Source organism: Ictalurus furcatus, chromosome 20 (assembly GCF_023375685.1).
Source record: "Ictalurus furcatus strain D&B chromosome 20, Billie_1.0, whole genome shotgun sequence".
Taxonomy (NCBI): domain Eukaryota; kingdom Metazoa; phylum Chordata; class Actinopteri; order Siluriformes; family Ictaluridae; genus Ictalurus; species Ictalurus furcatus.
In genome coordinates, this window is record NC_071274.1 from 12,768,435 (window position 1) to 12,794,293 (window position 25,859).

General features: G+C 38.4%; 1 protein-coding gene across 4 annotated transcripts in view; it reads left to right on the forward strand.

The window, feature by feature from the left end:
• The window catches only part of per2 (period circadian clock 2), a 62,589-nt gene that overhangs the window by 12,479 nt on the left and 24,251 nt on the right, over positions 1 to 25,859 (forward strand). For all 4 annotated transcript variants that reach the window (XM_053650996.1, XM_053650995.1, XM_053650998.1 and 1 more), the window contains 7 exons: positions 164 to 295; positions 10,086 to 10,572; positions 19,394 to 19,492; positions 19,665 to 19,822; positions 21,267 to 21,388; positions 22,307 to 22,508; positions 24,275 to 24,326. In XM_053650996.1, the coding sequence (XP_053506971.1) occupies positions 10,166 to 10,572; positions 19,394 to 19,492; positions 19,665 to 19,822; positions 21,267 to 21,388; positions 22,307 to 22,508; positions 24,275 to 24,326 (1,040 nt within the window). In that variant the 5' untranslated portion in view covers positions 164 to 295; positions 10,086 to 10,165. The remainder of the gene's footprint in view (positions 1 to 163; positions 296 to 10,085; positions 10,573 to 19,393; positions 19,493 to 19,664; positions 19,823 to 21,266; positions 21,389 to 22,306; positions 22,509 to 24,274; positions 24,327 to 25,859) is intronic.

Below are 25,859 nucleotides of genomic sequence, written 5' to 3' on the forward strand. Positions count from 1 at the left end.
TTGCTACTGGTAAACTCTTCAGAATCCACTACATTTATAAATAGTCACTACAAATTGTGTCACTGCCCATTCATGGTACTGAAACTTAAAATTAAGTCATTAAATGAAAGGTAACTGAAACCTAATTTGTCTGCCATCATCTGATGTGTGTCACTCCACATAGGTGCTGCAAATGCAGGAAATGACTAGAAGGATTCACGGGGGCCCTGGAACATGAGCCATTGGAGTGGATTGGAAAATCATTGTTGCTGTGGTGGTCATCTGATTGAGAAAACACTAAATTCCAAGCTAACAGGTAAGTCCATACCACCACCAGCACATCCTTTCCCAAAAACCTCTTTTTTCCCCAGGCTGTCCAGCACTCGGCTGATAATTTGCCAGTGTAGAATAAATGTAGTTGCTAAACCAATCTATCCACCCCACTCTTGCTGGCCTAGCTCTGATTGGCCCATTTTTTATACCAAATGATACTGACTCAAAGAAGAGCTGACTAAGTTACTGCATGAAGCAAGAAATTCTATGGCCCGTGAAAAATAGCTTACAATCGGACCCCGTTTCTGTCTGCAGTTCCAGGAATAACTGGGTTGTTGGTTATGTGAACTAACAAATATGTGATTATATTGCAAGAGGTGGTGGGCTTTAGAAGTGTTTGCTATAGTAGGGCAGCATTTAAGTGTGTTACACCACTATTATGTTAAAGTTAAACATACATACATACATACCAAATAAAACTTTAGTTTTACAGAAGTCAATAAGGAGTTGGTGCTTTTTCTGTTTGTTAAACCAAAGTCCTGAAGTTAACTATGAATAAAACTCCAATTCATAGTTGCCTTATAATTTGGACCTAAAATCTGCTTGTCCCCAGGGGCTCAGGCTATTTATTTTTCCCCTCAAACTTGTCTAAGTGCAACCCTTTCAGCTCCTTGATGAGCAGAAGAAAGGCCAATGATTGGAAGGTCTACATAACTAGTATAGAGTAGTTGGTTGAGACAAAAAAAAAGCCTTGAAATTGAGCAGCAGTAGAAGTGGATTACAGTATTCCTTTATTCCAGGACATTTTCCCCTCTTTGATCTGGTATGTCTCTGGGGATTGGTGCTATCAATAATGTAAAATAAAACTCCACTGACAACCTCCTCTATGGCTAATGTGACAATTATTCCTTGTTCAAAATGACAGGCAGTTTAAATTACAAATAATTAAACAAGCGAAACTGAAGGTTAGAAAGATGAATATGTCCAGGGAGAAAATAGAGGAGCCTTATAGGCAGAAACCTTCAGGTTACTCTGTAAAGTCATTACAAATGTTGTGCTTACAAAGGGCAGAGGCCTGAGGAATAAGCACAAAGAAGCAAAGTTAATTTGTTTTATGTAACTGGTATGTCTACTAAGCTGTGTGGCATGCAAGCCTTTCATTGAATTTAACCGCTTTCACTGAAATTTCACTGCATGACTCCAAATTGAACATTCAGTGGGAACTCTTTATTTGTGGTATTAGACTACGTCAACCATTTGCTGTATTTGTAGAATACCAAGTACAGCTGAGGCCAAAAGTTTACATATACTGGAATAAAGACGAGAAATCTAAGGTTTTCTCCATGCATTTCATGTCACCATACATTTAAATTAATTAGGGTCTCTACTTTGTTCACATCAGAGGCCATTTTAAAACAACTTATTAGAGACAGATTTATTTCAGCTTTAACTCACTATATCAGAATTCCAGTGGGTCAAAAGTTTACATATATCAAGTTGAAGATTCCAGAAATGTGGAAACATTCCAGAAATAGATGTAATGACTTTTAGAAGCTTGGCCATTTATCATAATTAGGAGTTAACCAGGAGTGCACCTGTGGCTGTATTCAAGGGCGAGGAAATCCAAGCAACTCAGCCAAGACCGCCGAAAGAAAATTGTGGACACAGACAAGTCTGTTTCCTCCTTAGGAGCAAATTTTAAACAACTGAAGGTACCACAAGCATCACCACAAACAATTGAATGCAAATATAAAAATCTTTGGACCATAAAGACACTGCATTGCTCAGAGAAGAAGTACAAATTAACTGCCAGGGGAAACAAAAATACAACCGTTTGGCCATAGTGATCTGCACTATGTATGGAGGAGGGTTGAGGCTTTTAATCTGAAGAACACCATGTGAAGTATGGGGGTGGCAGCTTCATGTGAAGATTTATGAGACATTATCGCAATTTTCTCATACAATTGCATGTTTTAGATTACATAGTAGTGCTTGCATTCTACACAACATGGAACAAGAGGTTTCTCTGATAAACAACAAAGGGGGTTGGGTGCATGGCCAAAATGAAATCCTGATCACATAACAGGGAGAACAAAACAGAAAATGACCGTTTATACAGAACCACAACTCCTCTAATATATACCAACTCAATGTCAGAAACATGTTTTAAGAAATATTCAGGATATAAATATACACTAGATTAAAAATCCCCATATCAGTTAAAGTGACACTCTACAAATGCTAAGCTTGTGATTTTGTTATTTTTGAAGCTATTTGTTGTATATTTAGCCAGATTGGTACCCTTAGTTGTTTATTCCTCAAGTTCATTTCCATTTACGTTCTGGGCAGGCAAACTGTGTGTGTGTGTGTGTGTGTGTATGTGCGTGCGTGTGTGTGTGTGTGTGTGTGTGTGTGTGTGTGTGTGTGTGTGTGTGTGTGTGTGTGTGTGTGTGTGTGTGTGTGCGGGCATGTCTCTGTATGCTTGTCTGTGTTTGAATGTTGAAAGATTTGAACTTCTCAACTCTTCTTGCATGTGAAAGTGATGGTCACGTAGCAAGAACAAAGTTTAACAGCTTAATAATTAACTCATATAAGGTGCTCACTATATCTACATCACTGTAGCGTTTTGTACTGTAGCCATCAAAGGCTGTATTTGAGAACATTGAGGTAGACTTTGCTTTAGTTGTGTCTTTGTCCTCTAGGTTACTAGGTTACTATGGATTTTTTGGCACACAGTCAATGGGCACCTTATCTGAAATGCAACAGTCAGAAGCTTACCATAAAAGATATCCCTCTGACGTAAAGCTAATTTGTCATTTGTTCTTTGAAGAGATATATCTCTAAGGGTGCGCTGATTGTGTAATTGACTGTTTAGCAGCCTACTTGCTTTTGCTCAGAGTGTATGTATAAAAAAATATCTGTATGTGTGTATATATAAATGTTGTGTGAGAAAATCCCAGGAGATCAGCAGTTTCTGAAATACTCAAACCAGCCCATCTGGCACCAACAACCATGCCATGGATAAAATGGCATCAGTGCCCAAACACTTGTGGCTGAATGAGCACAAATTCCCACACTCTTAAAACAGATATCATGTGTTAATTTTTAACACACCTGCGTGTCTAGTTAAGGACAACACTTTTTGTGTTACTTATAACACAGAGTGTTAGTACATTTCCACACAAAGATGTGTTAAAAAAATATACAAAAAAATACAAATGTGTTGTGTATACGTTTTTCCAAATAATTATCCTAAAAAAAAAAAACATTAGTTTGTATGCAATTATTCTACTAAAAGGCTCACAAAATAAACAATTGCAGGAAATTCAGGTGACATTATTTATTAAAATCATTAAAACATTTGACAGATGTAAGCATTGGAGTTGATGCATCTTCTTACAAATCTCCCTGCCATCTGGGAAGATAAGAGCCCCACTTCCTTCCATTTGAAAAGCTGTAAAAGAGCAAAAAAAAAAAACTGTTGGTTAGTTGTTAGCTACAAAATATGGACAAATGCCTTTGGGCTTTAACTGAGAAACGGCGTTACAGAATCCTAAATTGTGTAATCTACTAATGAACAAAATGGTGCTGAAGCCTCACCAGGAAAATCTAGCTAACTTGCCAATATTTATTTTCTTGCTTTTAGCACCTCACCGCCAATGTTTTTGCACAACCTAATTACATCTACCAACATTACAGAGATAGTGGAAAGCATTACAACCTAAACCCCATCCTCTTTTTTTGTTACATTAACCTTGTGAAGAACCTTTGGCCTCGGCATTACTGAGCTAGCTAAGTTCCGTTAAGTTCTGCTAAGTTCCACCACTAAGTGTCTGCACCTGTTAACCAGCATTAACATTCACCCAAATCATGAAGAAACATTGCCCTAACCCATCCTCCTAATGCTAATTACTACAGCTTGCCTTGTCCAAAACACTTGCTAAATGTAGTTAACATTAACCCACCCTCTGTATTACATCATGGTGAACAACTGTAATGCTAGGACCTGCGTGAAGTTGGCCCCCCACCAACGCAAAACGTCAGCAAAATAGTCTCAATCGTTTGTGCTCCGTTTGTGCTGGTTTGTGCCGTAAAAAATTTTTGTTTGTGCTGCTTCGGTACAGGAGATATTCAAAGAATATTTATAGGTCATTCTGGGGTCACTCAGCCCCCCACATGCTCCAAATTCACCCCAAATAGTCTCAATCGTTTGTGCTTTGTTTGTGCTGATAAAAGTTTCGTTTGTGCTGCTTTCGTTTTTAATATATTAGGCATTGAATTATGGTGCGGTGACGTCACCAGCCCCACACATGCATATGAATTTGGAGCATGTGGGGGGCTGAGTGACCCCAGAATGACCTATAAATATTCTTTGAATATCTCCTGAACCGAAGCAGCACAAACGAAAATTTTTATGGCACAAACCAGCACAAACGGAGCACAAACGATTGAGACTATTTCGGGTTAATTTGGAGCATGTGGGGGGCTGAGTGACCCCAGAATGACCTATAAATATTCTTTGAATATCTCCTGAACCGAAGCAGCACAAACTAAACTTTTATCAGCACAAACCGGCACAAACGAAGCACAAACGATTGAGACTATTTTGAATGAACTTGGAGTACAGTGAGGGGAAAAAAATATTTGATCCCCTGCTGATTTTGTACGTTTGCCCACTGACAAAGAAATGATCAGTCTATAGTTTTAATGGTAGATTTATTTGAACAGTGAGAGACAGAATAACAACAAGAAAATCCAGAAAAACGCACGTCAAAAATGTTATAAATTGATTTGCATTTTAATGAGGGAAATAAGTATTTGACCCCCTCTCAATCAGAAAGATTTCTGGCTCCCAGGTGTCTTTTATATAGGTAACGACCTGAGATTAGGAGCACACTCTTAAAGGGAGTGCTCCTAATCTCAGCTTATTACCTGTATAAAAGACACCTGTCCACAGAAGCAATCAATCAATCAGATTCCAAACTCTCCACCATGGCCAAAGAGCTCTCCAAGGATGTCAGGGACAAGATTGTAGACCTACACAAGTCTGGAATGGGCTACAAGACCATTGCCAAGCAGCTTGGTGAGAATGTGACAACAGTTGGTGCGATTATTTGCAAATGGAAGAAACACAAAAGAACTATCAATCTCCCTCGGCCTGGGGCTCCATGCAAGATCTCACCTCATGGAGTTGCAATGATAATGAGAACAGTGAGGAATCAGCCCAGAACTACACGGGAGGATCTTGTCAATGATCTCAAGGCAGCTGGGACCATAGTCACCAAGAAAACAATTGGTAACACACTACGCCGTGAAGGACTGAAATCCTTTAGCGCCCGCAAGGTCCCCCTGCTTAAGAAAGCACATTTCCATGTCCGTCTGAAGTTTGCCAGTGAACATCTGAATGATTCAGAGGACAACTGGGTGAAAGTGTTGTGGTCAGATGAGACCAAAATGGAGCTCTTTGGCATCAACTCAACTCGCCGTGTTTGGAGGAGGAGGAATGCTGCCTATGACCCCAAGAACACCATCCCCACCGTCAAACATGCAGGTGGAAACATTATGCTTTGGGGGTGTTTTTCTGCTAAGGGGACAGGACAACTTCACCGCATCAAAGGGACGATGGACGGGGCCATGTACCATCAAATCTTGGGTGAGAACCTCCTTCCCTCAGCCAGGGCATTGAAAATGGGTCGTGGATGGGTATTCCAGCATGACAATGACCCAAAACACACGGCCAAGGCAACAAAGGAGTGGCTCAAGAAGAAGCACATTAAGGTCCTGGAGTGGCCTGGGAATGGGAATGTCTAACATTATCGTGAGCTGTATGCTAAAGTAATGTTATTAACTCAGGTGAATGTCTAGGTTAGCATCACTCATCCCTAGCGAATTCCCTAGAGAATTATGGAATATCCTCAGTCCATATTTCACAGCCGACATAAACACATGACACTAGTAGTGAAACGCCAACACTGAGGAAGCAGTACATGATATTCACTTTTGAAGCCATCACGATAGGTAAAGTTAATGATCACTTGTGAGTTACTGTTTTCCAATGAATACATTTTCGAGAGCTCCCTGCCTAAATATCACAAACTCAGCCAGGCATTTTCAGCAGCATTAACACTATATAGTGATGAACGCTAACTTACCTGTGGTCATTTGGTTTCCTGGCCTCAGGACTCCATGGTCACAATCAAAAGTAACGAACATTCACTTTGAGGCGAGTTCAGAGTTTGATGATGACGTCAGCAGCGCAGTCCGCAACATGATTGGACAATAATTTAACACGTTGTGTTGGTCACTCATGATTTTTTTTTCTCTTTTTGTAACACATTTATTGGATAATTTAACACATGTGTTGAAATAGTAATAACACAAAAAGTGTATAGGATATTAACACATCCTTTCTGAGAGTGCACAGCCAGACTCCAAAATCTAGTGGAAGCCTTCTCAGAAGAGTGAAGGCTATTATAACAGCAAAGTGGCAACAACTCAAATATTACTGCCCATGGTTCTGGAATGAGATACTCTGGTCTTCACATACTTGTGTGTGTGTGTATAGGAATACAGTTGGGTCCATAGTAGTGTTGGGCGATCTTCTCCGTAGTCAGATCGTCCTATTGTCAGCCTGTGAGACCGTCGATACACAATATTATTGCGTACGGGGGGCTGTGACTGACTATCTCTGTCTATTACCGATCCCCAATATCATCATCTATTGGCACAACCCTAGTCCATAGGTATTTGGACAGTGACACAAATTTTTGTAATTTTGCCTCTGTACACCATCAAGAAGTGATTGGCGTGTAGACTTTCAGATTTAATTCAAGGGGTTTAACAAAAATATTGCTTTAAGTGTTTAGGAATTACAACCATTTTTTTACAATGTCCCTCCATTTTCACAGACTCAAAAGTAATTGGACAAACTAACAATTATAAATATAAGGATTATTTTTAACCCTTGGGTGCACATCCTTTGCAGTCAATAACTGCCTGAAGTCTGCAACGCATCAACAAATGCTGAGTTTCCTCCAATTAGATGCTTTGCCAGGCTTTTACTGCAACTGCCTTCAGTCACTGTTTGTTTGTGTGTCTTTCTGCCATTGGTTTTGTCTTCAGCAATTGAAAAGCATGCTCAATTGGGTTTAGGTCAGGTGCCATTTAAGAACATTTAATTTATTTGCCTTAAGAAGCACTTGGGTTGCTTTCGCTGCACGTTCTGGGTCATTATCCACCTGTATTGTGAAGCACTGTTCTATCAGTTTTGCAGCATTTGAATCTGAGCAGAAAGTATACAGCTCTATACACTTCAGAATTCTGTCAGCAATCACATTATCAATAAACACTAGTGACCCAGTTCCATTGGCAGCCATACATGCCCATGCCGTAACACTCCCTCCACATGAGCCAAAGCATAGGGTATGCTTTGGCTCATGTGCTTTTCCTTTCCTTCATCATATTCTGGTATGATCTGATATTATCTCTTCTCTTCTATTCTGGTACAAATTAAATGTGATTTCATTTGTCCAAAAAAATCTTGTTCCAGAGCTGGTTTTTTTTTTTTTTTTTTTTTTTTAAATAGATGTTTTCTAGCAAAGTGTAATCTAGCCTTTCTGTACTTGAGTGTTGCTAGTGGTTTGCATCTTGAGGTAAACCATCTGTATTTACATTTATGAAGGTGTCTCTTGATTGTAGACTTTGCCAACGATATGCCTGCCTCCTGCAGAGTGTTCTTGACTTGGCTGGATCTTGTGAAAGGTTTTTTCTTCAATCTAGAAAGAATTGTGATCATCCATTTTAGTTGTCTTCCATGGTCTTCCATGCCTTTTGGTGTTGCTGAGCTCACCGTTGCATTCTTTCTTTTTAAGAATGTACCATATTGTTGATTTGGCCACACCTAAAGTTTCTGCTATCTCTCTGATAGGTCTGTTTTTTTTATTTTCAGCCTAATGATTGCCTCCTTCATTTGCATCGAAACCTCTGTGGACCTCCCAGGAACGACTACCAAATACAAATTCATCACTTTGAATCAACTACAGACCTTTTATCTCCTTAGTTCGTTAACAAGAAAACAGGCCATATGAAACTTCTTATCAGTCAATTGTCCAAATACTTGAGCATGAGAAAATTGAGGGAATATCTAAAAAATGGATGTAATTCCTAAATGATTAACGCAATATTTGTGTTAAACCCCTTGAATTTAAGGTGGAAATCTACATTTCAGTCGCATCTTCATTGCTTCATTTCAAATCCACTGTGGTGTAGTACAGATGCAAAATTATAACAGGTGTGTAACAGTCCAAATACTTATGGATCCGACTGTATCTGCAAACCAAGCTCAGACTGAATGTTATAACTTGGAGGTGAGAATAGGGCAGAATATGGCAGGCCAGTCGAGACCCTGGGAGATAAAACAGCAGATCTCTCTGGTCTGATAACCTACAGAACCTGTGGAGAAGCCTCTAGCAAGGCTAAAGGGCAAAGCATACAGCTACAGAGGCTAGACCACATGATTAGACACCTTTGAAGGCCCAGATAGAGGTTTTGTATAGAGCACAGCTGATGGAACCCCTAGACTCTTGACCATAGCTAAGTTAAACTTAACTTTGATGTTCTGGCTAGCTCTGTGAGCTCCTCTTTTAAGAAGGGCACCAGACAGATGCTGCCCTTTAAGATCAAGCTTTTAACCTGGTCCTTGTAGGTTTGATTACTTTTTTCTTAACTGTTATGTGCCGATATAATGTGATTCTTTTTTTTGTATCCTCATTATTACTGAATGTATTTGAAGTAAAGAAACAAATTCTCATAGATAGATAGGTAGATAGATTTATTATCATCAGTAATGCAGATTAAATAAAGATTGGAGTTTGTTGTTTTCCTTCGTATTTTGCCTTAACTCTCGATGAATAAAGTAGTGGGGGGGAATTGCTTGTGTGACTTGTCTTTATGCAGTCACAGTCACATGACGTACTATCCCAAGTAGTACAATATATACAGTATACAATAGCCAAGTAGTTATCTTATCTTACATTGGAACTTTGGAATATTGGTAGTTAAATATTTTTGATTCAATATGTCAGAAATCTTATACTCGCATCCTAATAAGACAAATGTTTTCACCAGCACACCAGCAAGCGTTCCTCCACTTGATTAGTCAAGTGGTAAAAAAAAAAAAAAGATTGTTTGATGTCACATAGTGCTTTTCTGAAAAGTATTTTTTTGTTCAACTTATGTAAGCCCACTGTTGCCACATCCTGCCCACCTTGTGGTGGCTTTCTATACGAATATATGTAAAATCTGTACTAGTGGTTGAGGGGGGGGAAATGCCTTGTGTGATAGCTTGTCAGGATTGATATAAACCAGGTTTTAACACATCTGTTGGCAAACACATTGATCTAATTTGTTTAGGTTTTTGTTGCCAGTGCCTGCATAGCTTTTGTTTTAGACATAGAATTAGATTTCTTTTTTTTTGTTTTATAACTGAGGAGTTCAAAAGTCAGGTATATGCAAAGGGAGTACAAAAGTTACTTATCTGACTTATTATCCAGGTACAAGGAGTGGGGTGGCATCCTACCTTTAAATAACTTATATAGTTGATATTCTTTGTTCATAATTTGGTAAATTTATAAGAGCAATACCACAAACATTTTCTGTATGCTAAAATACTTTTGAAACACATTTACTTTGGTCATGATGTAACAGGTCATGATGTAACAGGTTTCAAATGATCCCAGTGGGGTAATCATTTTTTGTGTCATTGAAAGTTCTCTGTGGTTCCAATTTTCTGTCACTGATGTTTCTTGTATGCTTCTTTGTGTTTTCTCTCAAAGGATACCCAGGCCCAATTTGATTCCATATTGTGTCTCAACACCATTGAGAAGATGGGGGAATTTTCTTAATCACAGCACAAATGCAGAAGTCCATCTCCATGTCTGAAGACACGAACTCAAAACCATATCTATTTTCCTCTCAGGAGGCCCAGGACCAGGCCATTGGCTGCAGTTCCATGGCAACACTTCATCGCATTAGCAGTTTTGCAGAGGCAGGAGAGCTTGGACTGGCCTCAGACGGCAGTGACAGCAGCAGTCAGGACCCTTCTGCCTCACCCCACAGTGACCGCAAGATGGCACACTCCTTGCATGAGGATGTGGAGATGAAGAGCAGTGGTTCCAGTGGAAGTGGGACTGAATCGCAAGGAAATGAGTCACATGGCAATGAGTCGCATGGAAACTCATCGAACGGGAATGAATCGACCGGAAGTTCCAATGGCAATAGCAAGGATTCAGCCCTTTTGGAATCATCAGGGAGCAACAAGAGGTAACTACTTAATAGTGTATAAGATTTCAAAGTTGGACTCTACCTAAAGGTCACTAGATTCAGTATCAAAATTCAGGAGAGTTTGTGGACACCCAAACATCACCTCCATATGTGCATAGTCAACATTTCATTCCAAAACTAGTGGACTCTACTTTAACAGAGGCAGTTTGGAACTCGTTTTAGACTCTTGCAACCAAGGATAGATCATTAAGCTTGGCAGTCCCATCTAAAAGTTTGTGTGGCCTACCGCTTTCCAGCAGAGCTGTTGTTGCTTCTAGACAAATGCATTGTACAATAACATTACTTACAGTTGTCCAGTGCAGATTTAGCAGTTTGAAAGAAATGTGATGAACTTGCTTGACAGTACCAGGTTAATTGTCACTGATGACCCATTCTGCCGCCAGTGTCCATGGCGATCATATTGGTGGTGGATGTAACTGAACTAGCTGAATTAGAAGGGGTGTCAACATATTGTTTTCCATATGGTGTGGTATAGGTTGATTACATGGTTCTATTGTGAATAACATATGGGTTTGTGAGATTTGCAAATCATTGCATTCTGTTTTTATTTAGATTTTACACAGCATCCCAACTTTTTTGGAATTGGGGTTTTATTTGAAAGAATTAAAAGCTCAAAAGGTAAAAATACTTAAACAGTATACATGTGTAGCAGTCAGGGTGCCTTTTTTTCGACAATTAAAGTACATTCAAAGACACTAGTATGTTATTTCTAGTAATACAATTGTGCCTAGTGATAATCCAGCATTTTGCATGCTACAGATTACAATACTAGGAGTTATCACTAAAAGCCCATCAACATATTAATCTGGTATGACTAACAGTTGTGCAGGTATTTCCAATATTAACTGACCTTATGAAAGCCCCGCCTCCTTCATCCCATCTCACATTATTAATTGATTTTTCCAGCTCAAAAAATGCACTGTCGCAGTGCTCTCGCTTTCTGCCAGGGTAAATGGAGAGTGTTCTGAGTTTTTTAATGTGAAATAAAGTCCATCAATGTATGTAGGATTTGTATACGAAATTTATGTACGAAAATTAGACCAGTACCCTATATACTTAACATCAATGTAATTATATTTAGCATGCAGGTAACCTTTTCAAGTGTTTCAATTTCAGGTAAAACAGATGAGCAGCAACATTTGGTGGTTACTGCAAAGCCCGTATATTCGTGCAGTGAGGTTTCTACCTTAGAAAAGTAATTTGTGAAAGGACTGTATATGGAAAATATTCTGCATGCTCAGAAGACAGGATTACACATTATTTCTCTTTGGGGTTGTCAGGCCTGATAATCATTTCATTATATTTATAGTATTGACAAACTTGGAACTGTTTACTGGATGCATTTATTTAGGACATGTACATTCTTTTGAGCAGAGTAGGTTAAGGGCCTTGCTTAAGCGCCCAGTGGTGGGAGCTTGGTGGTTCTAGGATTTAACCTCTCAATCACTCATGCACACTAGACCATAGACAGGTAATTTTATTTTTTTTAGATACTTGAAGTTTCTACTTGTGCTGCTGTGCACATTAGTAACAATTAAACCAGTTTAATCAAATTTACCCTGATAACAGTTGTTAAATTGGGTTAAAGTAGCTTAGTCACACAGCATGCTGACATGACCTGGTATTGATTTGTTGACTGAAGTGCAGACCAATGACACAATGATGCAATTTTAAGCCTTTGTCTACAAGTAATGGAAATCTTACAGATTTAGAAACACCTCTGCTTCACTGAGGGCATCTAGTTTGGTCTTTCTGTTTTAGCATAAGAAATGTGCATGTTGGAAAGTATCTTCAGACAGATGAGCAACAGTTTTTCAAGAAATCTGTTGTCATACTGTGGTAAAAACAGACATTGCAGTAAAGCTAGTTTTGTTTCACTACACACCCTGGTAGCCAAACAACAAATGGCAAGCTAATCACAGTGCAGTCATTCTCATATGTATTATTTTAATCTTTAATTAGAAAAGACCCACAAACCATCTGGCAAGATTGTAACCTGATAGGCAGATCAACATGTTTTTCAATAGTTGGGAACCAAATTTGCAGTAGTGTGAGGGGTTGATGAGAAACAGAACAGATGAACTTGTATGGTGGACTCTCCACATAATAATAATAATAATAATAATAATAATAATAATAAACAAATTACAAAAAAAGTATTATTTAACAAAGAATATATAATCATTGATATGGTGACGTTGTCTGACATCGGAGAGTTTTCAGGACAGAGGAGTTTATTTTTTCCAGTTCCATCATTTTAATCTGACTGCATATTTTTTTAAAATCTTGTTAACGTCAACATAGCGAATAAAAGAGAAGCTAGGGAGGGAGTGACCAACTGGTGTAACATTAGTGTTTATAGCAGCAATAATTAATAAGTAATAACAGGAACTATCTTGTCTCGCAGAAGTTCTATAACATACAACTATAAATGGTTCAAAAGCAAGCTGTGTCATTTATTAATAAAATGTCAATTGTAATTGCTGGCAAATCAATATGGTATAAGCAGCATCATGCACTTCATGTCATACTGTTATATGAAAATAATACATTTTATGTTGGTATAACTTATTTCTTTTATGGCATGGATTATTTTCATACAACAGCACAGCCTGTCCTGTTCTTCCTTTTTTTCCTCAAAAGTTATTCAGAGGAATAAACCAGTTTTGTTTTACAAATATGAAAGCAAGACACACACTAACAGCCAGACGAGGATGCTAGCATATGCTATACAAAACATATTTGCATGCATTTTTCATATTTGAGTACTAGCAGATTCCATTCTCTAATTTTTATTTTATTTTATATATAAAAGAAACACATACACTGTCTAATCATACGTTCAGTCATTCCAGTTCATTCATATGAGCAATAAAGGAACTACAGCGTGGTGGAATTCTCTAAACAGATAGCCATCTACCACAGCACTTAAAGTACACTCCGAATACACTCATACACAGCACTTTTTTTTTTTTTTCAGAAAAACTGTCAGCAACAGTTGCAGTTTCTCTTATTTCTCTCAGTCCATATTCGTTCTATTGAGACCCTGACCAGCTACAGTTTTATTATGAGCTTTTATATGATGTATCTGTAGAGTCTCCTTGGGTACCGAAAAGGTGTGAAAGGAGTCTTGGTAAGCTAAAATCTAAAAGAGCTTGTCACCAATCACAGTCTTAAAATGAATTCTTCTCTAGAGTACTCTTTCTCTTTAAGGGCTCTCAAGTTAAGGAACCGGATATGAGAAAGGAGTACAAGCAGTTTTGCAGCCTTCAAGTGGTGTTTTCTGATGAATAAAAATTCTGACGAGGCAGATGCAGCATTGCTAATCATGGCTATCTCTATTTATTGGTTCAGTTAAGTATGTCAGGACTGATCAGGATATTTGCAAAAGGACAGAGGAAGCTAATTTGTGTCTAATGATAAAAAAAACAGATCATGATCACCTTTAAATCCTCATGATTTGTTGCTTTTCTGTGTCAGACAGAAAACGTTCTTTTACCACGCACTTGGAGAGGTATTTCCATGACAACGTGTGGTTTGTGTGTCTGCATGAGATTGGTGTAAGTCATTCATGGCCCAATTTCTCTGTGTTTTTACCTCAAGCTTTCTGTCCTTTTTTTATTTTTTGATTCCCTTTTCTACTTTTCTGTCGTCTGTGTTAGTCTTTCATTTTCTTTGCCTTATTTTCTTGTGTTGGCCATATTTTATAGTCAATTTTTGATATTACTTATTCTCCATTCTATGGAGTATGTACATCCAATCCATGGTGCTTATCCATGGTGGCTTAGTGGTTAGTACGTTCACCTCACACCACCAGGGTCGGGGGTTCGATTCCCACCGTGGTCCTGTGTGTGCGGAGTTTGCATGTTCTCCCCGTGTTGCGGGGGTTTCCTCCAGGTACTCCGGTTTCCTCCCCCAAAAGACATGCAGACTGTCCAGGGTGTACCCCACCTTGTGCCCGATGCTTCCTGGGATAGACTCCAGGTTTCCCCGTGACCCTGAAAAGGATAAGCAGTATAGAAGATGGATGGACATTTTGTTGCAAAAACAAGACAGCTTATCACCCAAAGAACACCATACCCATGGTAAAGCACAGTGGCTGCAGCATCATGTTATGAGGCTGCTTTTCTTCAGCAGGGACTGGGGCTCTATTCAAGACAGAGGGCATCATGGATAGCTCCCCATATCATTCTATTTTGGCACAAAACCTTTAGGCATTTAAAAAATATCACCTTCGAGCACGATAATCAAAAACCTGTTGAATAACTTGAAAAGAGGTTGTGCACAGAAGATCTCCTTGCAAATCGATAGCTCTGGAGTAGGAAGAATGGAATAAAATTGCCAACTGAAGATGTGCAAAGTTGGTAGAATCCTAAAAAAAGACTTCAGAGTTCAGTGTTACCATCAAAAGATTCTTTAAGAGAGCATTAGTTAAAGGTGTCGCGTACTGCAACTAGGTTATTGTAAATTTTTTTCTTCTTAAAATGTTCTTTGTTTTCACTTGAATTTTATTGGTTGCTATATCACATTAAATGTGGAAAAAGAGCTGGCATGATTTATCTTGGTTTCATTTTTTACATCACAAAAAAGATTTCCATTTTAACAGTACATTGCTCAGTAAAACGAAGATAATGAGGGCAAACATCTTGAAATTGATCACTCAGTACTTGAGTGGACATCTTTGTAAGTTGCCAGGAGGAAGTAAAGAGTCTCTGGACAATAAACACATTTCAGCAACCTGATCATTTAAATGATTTGATTTGACACAAACTAGGCTTTGACCAGATTTGTGTTCTTGCTGAGGCAACAGCTTTGAGCTTGTGCATTCAGAGTCACTGTTAGTGCTGTGTTGTGCAGCACCATTAAAGAATGTATCATTGAATTTCAGCATCTGTGTAGCCTGCAAGATACAGACTTATTCTCAACTGACTAATGACATTTTTGGTTTGTATATACCATGTGATATAATTGTCCAAGCTGTATTGCTAGCAGTGTTGGGTAAGTCACTCAAAAAAATTTAATCCACTACAGATTACTAATTTCTACTTTAAAATTGAAATCTGATTACATTACTGATTACTGCATGTAAAAAGTAATCATATTACTAATTTCTTTACTTTCACATTACTTTCAAAACCTATCAAACCTACAAAAATACACTACAAAGTGAAACTCATAGTTCTTTCAGTAATTTTAGCTCACGTCAAGGTATGACATGATCGGGAAAACGTCAAATTTATCATTAAACTTGCCTCGGGTGTTGTCACCGTTTGTAGGACTACCAGAATGATCAAATATAAAACTATTCTAACTAGACTATGTAGAAAGCTTTGATTGCTAAGCAACATAACATGCACAAATTACAGAATTCTATGGATATAACCATGGACTAAGTCTAACTGTTTTGGTTTAAAATCTTTATTTAAAAAAAAAAAGAAATTTATTGGATAGTTAAGATAGTTCTAAAATTCCTATCTGACAGGGAAAACCTGTTGTATGGTTCTGCATAAGAGTTCTACATTTAACCATGTACAACATTTGACTTTACGCTTTCCTGTTGCCTTTCTATTTTCTGTCAGTGTATTTAGCTCATCTGCTTGGATATCCTATTTGTGAACATGCATTCTATTCCAAGCTATTTATAAACACTCTGTTTAATCTTTGAAGAGCCTTAATGTCAACTGCACCTGGACAGGTGCTCTATTTAGTACTTACAGTCTTAAGCTCACAGGACAAAGCAGTGGCCTGAATACATGCATATTTATACATTCTTTAATCTCTATTGATTTATCCTTGAGGAGCCTCAATGTCACCTACACCTGGACGGTTACTCTTAGTACTTACTGCACTAAGCTGATAGAAAGCTGAAAAAGCTGTGACCAACCCACACACATACAGAGAGAGAGATTTGGAAATTCAGTCCTCTCCAAAAGTATTGGAACGAATGGCAAGGCCAATTATTGTTATTGTTATTTTTATATGATTACTATGAGACAGTAGATCTGAATTTCAGCTTTCATTTCCTGATATTTACTCCTAGATGTGTTAAACAAAATGGCACCTTTTATTTGAATACACCCATTAGTCAAATGATCAAAAATATTGGAACATGTGACTGCTATTAACAACAATTAATAGCTCTGACTGTCTACTCTTGGTTTGAGCCCTGGGTTTCACCTCTGAAGATTGCATTTGTTGGTAAAAAGGATAAACCAACATGAAGACCAGAGAGCTGTCTATAGGAGGAAAGCATGTCATTTTGAAGCTGAGTGAAATTCGATCAGAGCCATTGCACAAGCATTGGGCATAGCCAGTACAACATATCCATTTGTCATATCCTGAAAATGAAAGAAACCACTGGTGTACTAACAACCCAACAACAAACAAGTCGGCCAAGGAGAACAACAGTAGTTTATGAAAAACATTACTGTGAAGACAGCTGTAAAGAAAAAGCAAGAAAACAACAGTCAGTGACATCAGCAACAACCTCTACATGGTAGAGTTTAAGGTATCACAATCCCCACTGTTCAAAGAAGACTTTGAGAGCAGAAATATAGAGGCAATACCACATGATGCAAAGCACTAATCAGCAGTAAGAATCGGAAAGCCAGATTGGAATTTGCCAAGAAATACAGAGATGAGCCACAAAAATTCTGGAACCGAGATTAACCTTTACCAAAGTGATGGAAAGGCCAAATGCTCATGATTCAAAACATAGCTTGTCTATCAAGAATGGTGGAGGTAGTGTCATGGCTTGGGCTTGCATTCAGTGTATAACAAAAACAGAAGATTTGGCCTTACTGTTCCAATACTTTCAGAGACGACTGTGTATAAACTAACCAGGTCACAATGTATGAACCCGGTGTTCTGTATGTATGGTATGTGTATTGTTACAACCCGCTATCTTGGGACGGGAAGTTTTTGTGTGCTGTGACATTTTGTGTGCAGGTCCGAACTCCCTCCCAGACTTTCCAGCCTGCCCAAGCCTGCCTGGCTCCCGCCTCCAGGATGACCTCACTGATTGGTGGCCATTTTTAAAGAGGAAGATGTGTGGGATGTTGGAGGTGGTTTCACGTTGTTAGGAGATTGGTTGGTTTGTGTGCTTGCCCTTGTGGCTATCAAATTCTATGTTCTGACTGCTGTTCTGGTTTTGACTTTTGCCTGTTTTTTTTTTTTTTTATTCGAGTTTGGTTGACCCTATATTGTTATTGTGCATTCTCTTCACTTGTGTATATATGTTCACTTGGTTCACTGGCAGTAGGGGTGTGGCTGCCATTTCTTTTGGGAGAGGGTTCCTTTTGTCTCTGTTTCTTTGCTTAGGTAGTTAGGGAAGAAACCCTGTATTTTTCTTCCTTTTCCTTTTAGGTAAGCTAACTACTTAAACAATAGAATTCTTTTGTTTATTATTTTGGCCTTGGCCCACCCTGAAGATACGCCTGTTTTGGTTCATTTGTACAGTTGTATGTAGATAATTGTCTGTTACAATATACCACAACCTTTTTCACCCAACTTTGTTTGTGTTGTTATTCCTACCTTCCCTTATTTAAAGATCAATCCAGTTGAATCCCGAGCTGGTTACTCTGTGCGGCCCAACCTAGACTGGGCCGTAACAGTATTTCCATGGTTAACAGATTTCTGAATGACATAATAGATAATGGCAATAAGGACTTGTACATGATTTATGCTTAAGGAGGTGTCCTACATTTTTACAAACAAAAAGAACAGCTCACTGAGTTTGGGCTATGTGTCTATAGGGGTCCTTGAACAACACCTAAAGCCACAGGTTAACCCTTGTACTTAAGAAATAAGGAGGAAATACAGGATATGTCAAGGGTGCTAACTGGTCATCATGACCTCCATCTCATCTATGAAGTGGGTTATTTACTTGTTACTGCCCCGTAATTGTAGCACATGCTTGAGTTGTATTTCTGATTGCTTAGCAGTTTTGGTGAAGCAGGAAACCACCAGTTCTAGCTCTGTGTTGGACACAGCTCTGTTATTTTAACAAAAGCCATTACTGTGAAAACACCTAGATGCTCTCAGAAGACAGCTGCACCTGGGGAAACCAGGTAGCAAGAAATGAGGCTGGAGTGAGTTTTAAGTAAATTGGTAGATTGGTAGTTGATGTAACTCAACAAGGAAACTGAGGAAAAATTGAGGTTTCTGCATGTTACTGGGATGCTGAACACTTATTAATACTTTTTAGTACTTCTGCTCAGGGCTGAGGCCATTAATCTGTCATATGGTGAGAAATCTTACAAAAAAATTCATCCTACCTTAGGCTACTCCACTGGACAGTGCCATAAGAAACATGCCCAGGGGCTCCTGTTTTTTAATCATCAACTAAATTTTTAAATACTTTGTTGCATCTTCATCAGACTGCGGTCTGCCAGTTGACAACCCCTGGTTTATGGTTTCCTCGCCTGCAATGCAATAATCTCCAAAAGTTCTGTTTTGGTGCTCTCCATGGTGCCGCATCTTCCTGCAGCTTTTGTGGGGGGTGAATACCAGGGCGCCACACATTTTTAAGATAAAAAAAAAAAAAAAACAACTGCACAGCTGTTGAAAACCTACTAAAAAGCTTTTATGTTTAAAAAAAAAAAATCTTGTATCTAATGAACTACGGCCATGACGTGTCTTTTTCCAACCCTTAGTTGGCCATTAGTTGTCATTAGAAATGGTTTGTTTCAGCTTAGTAACAAACAATTATGGCTGTTTTAACTTTTCTAAAGCTGTATGAATGGTTCATATTCAGAATGGTGTTTTCATTGCTTAAAGTTTATATCTATTATTCCTCCAGCTCCAACTCTCACAGTCCCTCACCTCCCAGCAGCTCCAATGCCTTTAGTCTACTCAGTGCAAGTTCTGAACAGGACAACCCTTCTACTAGCGGATGCAGGTTTGTAAACACACCCAGCTCTTGTTCTTAATTGCAGTACATACCAGCACTTGCAGTCTGGGATTAATACATTAATACATGTATGTACACCTGCGAGGAAACAATTGCCTGTTGATGATAAAATCTCCTCCTACCATGTGATGTGATTTTTGTGTGTTTTGTACATTTGCAGTAGTGAAGAGTCTGCTAAGGCAAAAACACAGAAGGAACTGATAAAAACCCTCAAAGAGCTGAGGCTCCATTTGCCAGCAGATAAAAGGAACAAGGGCAGTAAATCCACCACTCTGAACACCCTGAAGTATGCCCTTCGATGTGTCAAACAGGTTGAAGGTGAGCAGAACTCTTCAGTTTAATAAACTCCGGACATACAAAGTGAAAAATTTTATTATTTTGTACTTGTAAAATACTTTTCATATTATATTGTTCTTCATTTTGGGCTTTGCAAGGCCAGTTTTTCCTGGTTAACATTTTGAGAAAATTAGTTTGGAGACTCTTCTATTCTCATTGGGCCGATGACTTAGGTCATCAATATTTATGTGGTGAAAATGATGAATATTCAGAAATGCTTATGTCGGTTTCTGGGCTCCCCACTCGGTTGTGCAAATCACGTGCGTATACTTCAGAAGTGTCTGAGTAGAAGTGTCTGAGACTGAGTTTGTCAATAGCACCAAGCCTTAAAACACAAGTACTTGCCTTTAAAGCTAAAAAATAAAATCAGGTATAGATAATGCAGACTGAAGAAAGAAATAGAGCTTTTTTTTCCTTTGCTGTCAAATGTAATAAGATGTAACATAAAAACAAGAGACAATTTAAAACAATTTTTTTTAAAAATATAAAAATAATAAAGTCTAATATGCACTATATGGCCAGAAATTGTGCTTGTGGACACCTGACCATCACACCCATGTGTGATTTTTAACATCCTGTTCCAGATTTAGTCCCCCCTGTGCTGTTGTAATATCCTCCATTCATCTGGTTAGGCTTTACAGGAGCACTTGCAAAGGTTTGGGACCTTTCCCACTGTTCCAGTGAAGGGAAATTATAAAGCTATAGCATACAAAAACATCCTATATAATTGTGTGCTTTCAACTTTGTGTATTGAAATAAACAGCAAATAAGAGTTTAGTATATTGCCAAGATAGTGCTAAATCAATAGTCCTGTGAACTAGTGATGAGGGGAGCGTAAGATGCTCTTTTTTTGTAAAGCATATTATAAATTAATTAAATATTGTCATGACTATGTGTTTAATATTGGCCTGATAAGGCATTCCATGTATTTACAGACCAAAACATGGATTTCAGCGTGATAATGTGGTTATACACACTGTTAAATGGTGGCACTGGACATAATACTGCTCCTCACTCGAGCCGATATCACACACCAAAAATGGGCTTAACTTCAAGGTCATATTCACACATAACTGAGACGCACTTGTGTTTTCAGCATGCTCCACCTTGTGTGTGCAGTTCTCACACAGCTGTCTGAATAGTTGTCCTTACACCGTACACTGTACTTAAATCTGTACTGTAGTTACATGCAAGATGCTCAATTTTGGTATTAAATCCTCCCTAAACGTGACGTTTGACCTGCCATTATATTATAAACCTTTTGTGCTGTCTATTATTTTAGCCTATAATGTGTTTGTAAGTCACTCTTCTAACACAGTCGTATATGCAAGTCATATGTTATGTGTTAAGATTTTATCAAGTAGTTAAGTAAAAACACTGATCTAAAGTTTTCCAATTTTGATTAATGCTGTGACTTTTGTTTCAGCTAATGAGGAGTACTACCAGTTGCTTATGATCAATGACAGCCAGCCATCTGGCCTGGATGTATCCTCATATATGATAGAAGAAATTGACAGCATCACGTCAGAATACACACTGAAAAATACAGTAAGTTTCTCACATTTACCCTTTTAACATGTTTAAACTGTTATATAGCATGTTGTGCAATATTTTAATTGTATTAAGTGACACTTCAGTCCCACTAACACTTTAAACACTGTTAGGGTTAATAAAGCATTTTTTCAGTGAAATATATTTTCAGGCCTTTTGATTTTGTTATGTACAACCTACACCCTGTTGTTTATATGTTAAATTAAAAATTAAACAATAATTAAGATGTGGGATTGGCACGCGGTGGAGTTTTCATGTTCTCCCTGCGTTGTGGGGGTTTCCTCCGGGTACTGTGGTCCCCCCCCCCCCCCCGTCCAAAGACATGCATGGTAGGCTGATTGGCATGTCCAAAGTGTCCATAGTGTATGAATGGGTGTGTGAATGTGTGTATGTGTTTGTGTGCCCTGCGATGGATTGGCACCCTGTCCAGGGTGTTCCCCGCCTTGTGCCCGATGCTCCCTGGGATAGGCTCCAGGTTTCCCTGTGACCCTGAAAAGGAGTAAGTGGTATAGAAGATGGATGGATGGATGGATGGATGGATGGATAAGATGTGGGATCCAACGTTAGGGCCACCCACAATTGGTCATCAGATAGCTCAGTTGTCTTATGGCAGACTGTTAGTTTATGCGCAAGATTGCTTATAATAGAACTAGTTGTAGACTTTTTTGTTTTTCTAGAATATTGTTACCGGAAAATTGCGTGGTTCTAATGCAGGAAAATAGAAACACAGACGCTGCTATAACAGTTTATTCCCTGCTACATTTCTAAAGGCACTCATTAAGCTTGTGTTGTTAAATGACCTTTTTTTTAAAAACCATATTAAAGTGTGATTACAGTGTAAAATATTTATTTTCTTGATTTTCACATGGTTAAATGTACTGTCTACTAATTATACTTTACAACGTCTGTGTGTAGGACATCTTTGCAGTGGCAGTATCTCTGATCACGGGCAAGATTGTATACATCTCAGATCAGGCGGCATCCATTCTCAACTGTAAGCGGCACGTGTTCAAGAATGCCAAGTTTGTGGAGTTTTTAACACCACAGGACGTCAGCGTGTTCTACAGCTTCACCACACCATATAGGCTGCCATCTTGGAGCATGTGTACAGGAGCTGGTATGACATGCATGCTTTATCCACAGTGTACAATGCTGCTGCCAGGGTTGCCAACAACACCCTCAAAAAACACATTAGCCCACATGAATGCTGATGAATTCATTGAGATTTCCAGAGTGAGTGCGTCATTCTCTTCTGATTCAGTCTACAGCAAACTCTTCCTGTTCCATGGAGTCATTTTTAGAACACAGGGAGGCGGATAGCCAAAGATTAAAAAGCTCAAGTCTCGAGCAGGAGTTTCTTCACTGGCCTAGAATAGCACTTGTGTGGGCAATTTGATTCACTGAAAATAGGAAGGCAATTCTTTTACAGAGATTACCACCGTCTTCCAGGAAACCGTCTGAAGCGTCTAAAACAATTATTTGCAATTTATTTTAACAGATGGAGGCCACATGGGAACAGATAGTGACTCATATGACCCTTAAAATAAAATTTGCCACCTCAATTCTAATCTCTGATCTTTTGGAGATCTATTACTTCAGTGTAGCTTGTGATTATTTTAATCAACCTTATAGCATTGTAGGCAATTTAACAAAATTCACTTAAAGATTTATTAGAACTATGAAGCCAAAAGTGTGATGTCATTATGTGGTCAAAGCCTTTCATGTGTAGTGGTCACTATAGTGGACAGCTATTCAAAAGCTATTTTCTGACTATTGCATGGATTTCAGTAGAATAGCTGCATAACAGCCACTGTGAGTGGACACTAATTCTTCGTTTGAACGCATGCAGTCCACTGGAGTGGACACGTCAATAACTTTTTGAAAATATGTAAAATGAAGAATAAGAAAATTAGTGAAATTAAGGTAAAATTATGTTTCTATGCCTAAAGAAGAGTAAACAACACACAGAGAAAAAAAATCATTGATCAGAATTTCATAATTCATGCATGAAATGGTTAATGAACAAAAAAATATAGACCATGACTAAAAACTTGGAAACATGACTACTGCATGTTATTGGAAAATAATCAATGACGGAGTGATATGATGCCACTACCACTCCAAAGTTGGCTATTTTCCGAAAACAGCATGTCCAACAGAGTGTTTTATTGTCTTATACCACAGGCATTTACCAGCAATTACAATATTTTTTTTATTTATTAATATATGCTTTTTAGCAGTTTATAGTTACATTTAATGTTGTGGAACATTCCTTTATAGTGTATCATTATAGCAGCTATAGAAAGTCATTTTTTCACCAGCCTCCCTGTTTTTCTCTCTCTTGATGTTAATAAGACAAAAAAAAAAAACACAGCTTGTCATGTTACTGAGAAACCAGAAAGCGCAAAAAAAAAAAAAAAAAGTCCTCTTAACTGAATTTATTTATTTCTCTTGTGGCAGAAAACTTACTGCATGTTATAAAGGGATGAGACTCAAGACTTATTGCATAAATGTTAATTAATCCTTACAGAAACCCACACCAAATCAACAATGATCTGTTTTTCTTTGTTAAATAACAACACATTTTTTATCTTTCTTATTAGCCTTAGATTGTGTGGTGCATCTGTCATAGAAGGCCCTATGAATGAGTTACTATAGAAATGATAACATATTGAAAAAATCACATTAATAGAAATATGTGATTTGAATTACAGCTGGCACTACTGTGGGAGCTGTGCTCTTAACAAAAATGAATGAACGTCTTCTTTTCAATAAGATTCAAGAATTCAGCAGTGCTGTGGTATAATTGGTTTTAAACAGCAGCAGTCAGAATGACCTCTTTGTAGTAAAAAAAACATCTCATAATTTTTTTCCCTCTTAAAGAATCTTCACCTTCTGACTGCATGCAGGAAAAGTCATTCTTCTGCCGCATCAGGTGAGTATACATATATACCTATGTGTATACATCTTTATGTCTGTGTGTGTCTGTTGGGCCTCACTGTATGTGCCTCATACACAAGCACATATGTTTTACTTCATTCAATTCATGTTCTCTTTCCTACACAGCGTGACAAAATTAGTTAAGCAGTATTTGTGGTAAATAAGAATCCACATACCATTGTTGTACAGAGAAACTGTTACTTCACACTGTCCCCTAGAGGAAATATGCTCATGTACCGCAGGTAAAATAAATAAATAAATAAATAAAAGGCCTAGTGTAAATGAAAGTATGTGAAACATTGCTCCATGACCACTGGGATACATCTGAACACTATATGCAGTAATGCATTTTACACTTTCTCTTGCTGTCAGATGTCTTTTAAGCATTTGTTTTTGCATCTCACTATTAGACATGCCCCCTCACACTGTCCTTTACAAATGCATAATTACGTTGTTGCTGCAAACCGATGATTATCAGTGTAATTTCTGCCATTATTTTGCTGTGGAGAGAATAGTGTCATTTCACATCAGACATTGCACACCACTTCACTTTCTACAGTTTTTAACACTGCGAGCAAAGTTCAAAGTTCAACTTTAGCATAGTCAAGTTCAACTTTGACTCCTTTTTCCTGCTGACAAATGAGATACCACTGTATTTGATGTGGCAATTTATGACCAACTTTGTACAGACAGGGAGGAGAAGCTGATTTCACCATTTATTGCATTCCAAGTGATCCAGCTCATCAGTTTCTATAATGTTGGGGGAGAAATACAGCATGTCAACTGATATTGATGAGGGTGGTCTTGTGCATTTTTGTCTTAAATCAAGATACATGGTTTTCAAACTCTCTGCTAATCTACAGTGAGCACATCTTGATTACCCAGAATATCACGATGAGCAGAGGGCTTATTGCTTGTATTATGCACTCAAGTTTGCAGAGAATGAAATGCAAAACATGTATGATTTGTAGACAGCCTTAAAGATACTAGAGGCTGGATGTATTTGTAAAGATTGGATGTAAATGTACATCTATTTATATTTAGATATATACACCAATCAGCCATTACCACTGGCAGGTGAAGTGAATAACACTGATTATCTTGTTACAGTGACACCTGTCAAGGGATTGGATATATTTGGCAGCAAATGAACAGTCAGTTCTCGAAGTTGATGTGTTGGAAGCAGGAAAAATGGGCAAGCGTAAGGCTCTGAGCGAGTTTGACAAGGGCCAAATTGTGATGGCTAGACGACTGGGTCAAAGCATCTCCAAAATGGCAGGTCTTGTGGTGTGTTCTCGGTATGCAGTGGTTAGTACCTACCAAAAGTGGTCCATGGAAGGACAACTGGTGAACCGGCGACAGGGTCATGGGCGCCCTAGGCTCATTGATGCGTGTGGGGAGCGATGGCTAGCCTGTCTGGCCCGATGCCACAGATGAGCTACTGTAGCACAAACTGCTGAAAAAGTTCATGCTGGCTATGATAGAAAGGTGTCAGAACACACAGTGCATCACAGCTTGCTGCATATTG